Source organism: Pleurodeles waltl, chromosome 4_1 (assembly GCF_031143425.1).
Source record: "Pleurodeles waltl isolate 20211129_DDA chromosome 4_1, aPleWal1.hap1.20221129, whole genome shotgun sequence".
Lineage (NCBI taxonomy): Eukaryota > Metazoa > Chordata > Amphibia > Caudata > Salamandridae > Pleurodeles > Pleurodeles waltl.
Genome location: NC_090442.1, coordinates 150,100,427 through 150,106,783, shown reverse-complemented (window position 1 = coordinate 150,106,783; position 6,357 = coordinate 150,100,427). Strand labels below are relative to the sequence as shown.

General features: G+C 41.1%; 1 protein-coding gene across 1 annotated transcript; it reads right to left on the bottom strand.

The window, feature by feature from the left end:
* Positions 1-892: 892 nt before the first annotated feature.
* LOC138287487 (uncharacterized) lies at positions 893-4,894 on the bottom strand. The gene is made up of 2 exons (XM_069227935.1): positions 2,325-4,894; positions 893-1,798 (listed from the first exon to the last, which is right to left on the bottom strand). Exons 1-2 carry the CDS (start codon positions 3,452-3,454, stop codon positions 1,687-1,689), a joined length of 1,242 nt encoding a protein of 413 aa, XP_069084036.1. The 5' UTR covers positions 3,455-4,894; the 3' UTR covers positions 893-1,686.
* Between the last annotated feature and the right edge of the window lie 1,463 nt (positions 4,895-6,357).

Genomic DNA, 6,357 nt, shown 5'->3' with positions numbered 1-6,357 from the left:
TCTTATTTAGTTTCTAAGCACTAACATAACACAACAGAAATGCACTTCTGAGGTCAAAGAAGACTTTTATTGTTATTTTATTCTTCCCCAACCACAATGTTTATGAATGAATGACGAATTAGTAGCTTTCAAGTCCGCGTTAATCAAACAAAATATATCAGTTTGCAATATACACAGCAGGTTATATTTATAAGATATTGAATGCAAAGCAAAACAAATACTTCACCGTGTAGGAACTATTTACAGCTACATCTTTCTAAGGTCTGCAAGCTGAGACCCCTGTCAGCCGCGAGAAAGAGTGTCATCTACCCACACGGGATGCTGGCAACTGGCGCCAAGCTCCAGCACGAGGTCCGGCAGATTCGAATCTGACTCTCTGCAGCCTGTTACATTCGTTACAAAGGTGTGCCCCCTCCTCTCAGACCTGGGAAACTGAGCAAGCCTTTTGGAGACTGGCCAGGTCTCCAAGACTACTCCTGTTCCCAAGCTCAAGGGAAGAGAAACAACGCCCATGTACTCTCTCTTATCAGGTCTAGTCTACTGTGAGAGCAAAACATCTTGGTTCTCTGGTGCAAAAACACAGCTTGGAAAAATACAGAACTATTCTCAACTGCAATGTCTAACTGCACGTTAAAGGCAATGGGCAGCTAACCTAAATATCAAATGCAATGTCATGTTAAAGGCAATAGGCAGCTAACCTAAATATCAAATGCAATGTCTAGTGTCATGTCAAAGCCAATAGGCATCTAAGCTGAATACAAAATGCAATGTCTTATATCATGTCAAAGCCCATAGGCAGCTGAGCTGAATATAAAATGCAATGTATAATATCATGTCAAAGCCAATAGGCAGCGGAGCTGAATATCATGTCAAAGCCAATAGGCAGTTAAGCTGAATACAAAATGCAATATATAATATCATGTCAAAGCCCATAGGCAGAATATCTAATAGCATGTCAAAGTCAATAGGAATACATCATGTCAAAGTCAATAGGCATGCAATGTCAAAGCCAATAGGCGGCTAGACTGGATACAGCATGTCAAAGCCAATAGGCAGAATACAGAATGTAATGACTAATGCAATGTCAAAGCCCATAGACGGCTAAACTGAATACAGAAAGTAATGGCTAATGCCATGTCAAAGCCAATAGGCGGCTCAACTGAACAAAACATACCATGTGCTACTGGTGAACATTGAGCAACTAATATGCGCAGTGGTGAAACACAAAGTCATTGGTCAAAACAAAACTTTATCAAATGGCAGGACATTCCGCCCTTTGACCAATGAATTTTTGTTTCACATATCTCTTGTGTCAAACCAAAAACAAAAAAACATCAGCACAAAAAAAAAAAACATTATGATCAAAGCAATCCCTGTAAAGCAATAGAAGTGAATTAACACATTGATTTCATAACCTTTCACATCAGATACATCTATACAGAAAAGACTGGGCAATTTTTTTTTTTTTTTTCTCTGAATGAGTCTCTAATTCAACAGTGTTAGCAATTTGATGTGGCATGAGTTCTGCTCATGTAAAGGTGCACGGTCCACCTGAAAGGTTTTCTGGAAGGTAAGCAAAAGTCAGAGTTCCATACGAGAGGGAAAAAAAAAAAAAAAACACAGCAAACAAGTTGAACTTGAACTGAAGGCGCAGTTTGCGCAAAATGGATCCATGGTGCTGGCACTTTACTCAGCCAGGTTCAGGTTGGGGATTCGGTCCCTTCCCCGACCCCACACGCACACACCGGAAGGGGGACCACACAGCGCACTCAGGGACAGTGGCGAAACGTGGTAGGATCTGCAAAAGAAACAAGTATGACTTTTCTTGCAAATAACATTTTTCATTTAAACTGCACCCTTCCTCTTTCTTTCCCTGTTTTATAATCAGCAGGACGTTTTTGGGGCCCTTTGTTATATTTTCTGCAGGTTCTGGAGGGTCACTTGGGGCTTCAGCCCACACATCAGTACTGAGGTTTTTATCTGCTGCGCCACAGCTTCCTTTTTCTTGCACTGTCAGAAGGGCTGGGGCAGACTCATTCTTTACCAAACCTCCATTCACTGCACTTTTGTCAATTTGGGCCATTCTGTCTCCAATTTGTATGAATGAATCAGATTCTTTTCTAGGTATCAGCATAATTTCGATTTTTCCTTGGTAATTTGCAGCAATCACTCTCCCTAAAACCTGATCAATTTGCCATTTCTGTTCTGGCAACTTTCCTCTCCCCAACTGCTCTGTGACTGCTTGCATGACAGATTGCTTTTGTGCGTGCTGCACAGTTTTTATCAAATCTAGGGGAATGTGCATCTCTCTCATCTCTGCCCACCTGTAAGTGGCCTTTTCACATTTCTGGGGCACCCACATAGCCATCCCCACTAAGGCAGAATTCTGGGTGAACACTTCTCTCTCTGCATTTTTCTCATTAACATCTGCAAGGTAATTGAACCAGTTAGGTGCTAAAACATTATCAAAGAACCAAAAATCAGCATAAAAATGACACATCTCACGTAGCTCTTGCTTTAAAATCTGACACACATTATACAACTCTGTTCCTTCTACTGTGCCAGAAAGCAACATTTCAGTCAATGAATCATCAGTAGAACAAACATGCTTTTTATCTTCAGTGGACACGAATTCAAATGGTGCACACAACTTCATTGGTAATTCTTTTATCTGTGCTACTCTAGCCCTGTCTTGCAAGTACCAGATCCATTGTATGATTCTAGCTAGGGGCACTATTTTCTTTCCTTGTTCTTGATTTAAATGTACATAAGTATTTCCTTCTTGCACTGCGCAGAAACCTAAAGTCTGCATTATTTCATTTGCCAAATCACACGCGCGCAGCTGCATATTATTTTTCACAGTGACCATGTACAAAAGTGTTAGGATTTCTCTCAAATGAGGGCTATTCTTTTTCCAAAAATCAAACAAGCTAATGAAACTCGGGGTGTCTTGCTCTAAAATCCTTCGTTTTACTTGTGCATTTTGCAACGGTAACTCGTAAATCACATTCTCGTCCGTGTTATCAGTTAAGGAATGCACTTTGGCTGCCAAAAACCCTGGCTCACACGGAAACTCAGTGCAGCTCGGAGCTGTCTTAACCCCCTCATTACTGGAATGGGACAAGAAAGATTCTTCATTTTTATAACTTTCAGCATAATTTTGAATTATCGTATCCTGGCTAATTTGCTCACGTAAATTCCTATTTTCATGTTCCAACTTCCTACATTTCTCCTGCATTTCTCTGTAAGCAGATAAAGGTATCCAGACCTTTCTGTCATCATTACTTCCAAAACACACGTTTTCTACATATATACAACAGGAATTATTTCTCAAAACATTATCAGGCCTTTTAGCTACACATGCATTTTCTTCTGTAATTCCCCAAACAGAAAACAATTCACAGTTTTTCTTAGCACCATCAGGCAGTTCATCAACACATGTATTCTCAGACATGGTCTGCCGTGCTACTGTGATTCTCCAAACAGAAAACAATTTCTGTAATTCTCCAAACAACAAAAAAACAATTACACTTTTAAAGTGTACACTTAGAAATCTACTAACTCGTCAAACCCCTTTTAATCACCTCTTAATGACCGACCCCACGACTCCAGGTACCAATTGTAGTGCTTTCCTCTTATTTAGTTTCTAAGCACTAACATAACACAACAGAAATGCACTTCTGAGGTCAAAGAAGACTTTTATTGTTATTTTATTCTTCCCCAACCACAATGTTTATGAATGAATGACGAATTAGTAGCTTTCAAGTCCGCGTTAATCAAACAAAATATATCAGTTTGCAATATACACAGCAGGTTATATTTATAAGATATTGAATGCAAAGCAAAACAAATACTTCACCGTGTAGGAACTATTTACAGCTACATCTTTCTAAGGTCTGCAAGCTGAGACCCCTGTCAGCCGCGAGAAAGAGTGTCATCTACCCACACGGGATGCTGGCAACTGGCGCCAAGCTCCAGCACGAGGTCCGGCAGATTCGAATCTGACTCTCTGCAGCCTGTTACATTCGTTACAAAGGTGTGCCCCCTCCTCTCAGACCTGGGAAACTGAGCAAGCCTTTTGGAGACTGGCCAGGTCTCCAAGACTACTCCTGTTCCCAAGCTCAAGGGAAGAGAAACAACGCCCATGTACTCTCTCTTATCAGGTCTAGTCTACTGTGAGAGCAAAACATCTTGGTTCTCTGGTGCAAAAACACAGCTTGGAAAAATACAGAACTATTCTCAACTGCAATGTCTAACTGCACGTTAAAGGCAATGGGCAGCTAACCTAAATATCAAATGCAATGTCATGTTAAAGGCAATAGGCAGCTAACCTAAATATCAAATGCAATGTCTAGTGTCATGTCAAAGCCAATAGGCATCTAAGCTGAATACAAAATGCAATGTCTTATATCATGTCAAAGCCCATAGGCAGCTGAGCTGAATATAAAATGCAATGTATAATATCATGTCAAAGCCAATAGGCAGCGGAGCTGAATATCATGTCAAAGCCAATAGGCAGTTAAGCTGAATACAAAATGCAATATATAATATCATGTCAAAGCCCATAGGCAGAATATCTAATAGCATGTCAAAGTCAATAGGAATACATCATGTCAAAGTCAATAGGCATGCAATGTCAAAGCCAATAGGCGGCTAGACTGGATACAGCATGTCAAAGCCAATAGGCAGAATACAGAATGTAATGACTAATGCAATGTCAAAGCCCATAGACGGCTAAACTGAATACAGAAAGTAATGGCTAATGCCATGTCAAAGCCAATAGGCGGCTCAACTGAACAAAACATACCATGTGCTACTGGTGAACATTGAGCAACTAATATGCGCAGTGGTGAAACACAAAGTCATTGGTCAAAACAAAACTTTATCAAATGGCAGGACAGGGATATAGATGAAACAGGGCTGGGAGGAATCAATGTAGGAAGGGTGAGGCTGACAGTTGTAGACTGACCAGGGATCCCAGATGGGACAGAGTCCTCCTCATTGTCCACATATCCAGGAGTACTCTCCTCACTGAGGGTTTCTTCCAGGGGGGAAGTGTCTGTCTCAGGTGTCCTCTCCATGGTCCTAATGGCTCATAGACATGTTGAAGAGGTGGAACCGACAGTTAGAGATTGTAATGCAACATGTGGTATCAAACACTGAGAGCTAGATATGCATTGAGCCATGTACAGAAAGGCTTATCCTGAGGCCCTGATAAGACAGTGGCACCTGCTTTCATTTCTGGTGAACAGCTATATGGGATACAGGGAATTCATATCTCATACACCTTGCAACAGGATGTTAGAGTATCTTAGCATTTGGATGTCTGTTCATTGACACATATCTTGTCTGCTGTGTAGCTGTCTATTTTGCATGTTACCTCCCAGCTAGCAGTATTTCAGTAGTGAGTGACCAAACAGCTGCACAATTTAAAGTGGATACTGACCTGTCCATTCCATCCCGCCTATATGTGTGTGGTTACATCAAATACAGCATACTACATATATGTGTGTTCCCCCCAGGTGAGTATACTTCAATAGGTGATGGGATGTAGTAGTGTCAACACCAGGACAGTGCGCGCTCTACGGCATCTAGAATGCAAAAAACCAACACTCGCAAGATAATGTAATTTATGCATTGTGATGATATGTTATTGTTTAACCTTTTGCATTGCAGAACTCCATCCAAAAGATTCATTTTTAAGGTGCTTATAAATACTGTACATTTGCAATGTATTGCTGCAGACATTCAGAGTGTGTTAGGGTGTGGTCCCTTTCCAGGGCCTTCTAGAGACTTTCCCTGCAACATGCCTGGGCGTGGTTCTAGGCTGGGCCAAGACTCTATAAAAGAGAGTCAGCCCAACTTCCAGTGCTCACTATTCAGAGGTCCCGGTGCAGAGCAGCAGCTTCTTCCTGAGCTCCTGTCCCGGTGGCCTGTTTGGATTTTCCAGTCTTCTGCACTCATCTCTCATTGGTGAGCACAGTTTCCAGGCGGTAAGACGGTGTTTGGACATTTTCCAACACCGTAATTGAGAATTTTCATATTCTTGATTTTAATTCTTACATGAATAACAGATTACTTGTGCGCTGCCATTTTGGGGAATTTGTATGGTGGTTTGCAAATAGGGAGGACGCGCAATTTATTCCATAAAGATTTGACTTCGTTATTACATTGTTGTTCATTGCGCGCTGATATTTCTTGACATTTACATGATGTTTTACGAGTTGGCAAGACGTGAAACTCGTTTCATGAGCATTTAATTTTGTTGTTCATTGCGCGCTACCTTTTCTTGACATTTACATGGTGGCTCACTTCTCGTGTGTAATTCATGCTGTTCATTGTGCGCTACCATTTTCT

Coding starts and splice junctions, on each gene's coding strand:
- LOC138287487 (XM_069227935.1), bottom strand. CDS start 3,454: ATGTCTGAGAATACATGTGTTGATGAACTGCCTGATGGTGCTAAGAAA. Junction 1,799..2,324: donor TGTGAAAAGGCCACTTACAG/GTGGGCAGAGAT, acceptor TTTCTTTTGCAG/ATCCTACCACGTTTCGCCAC.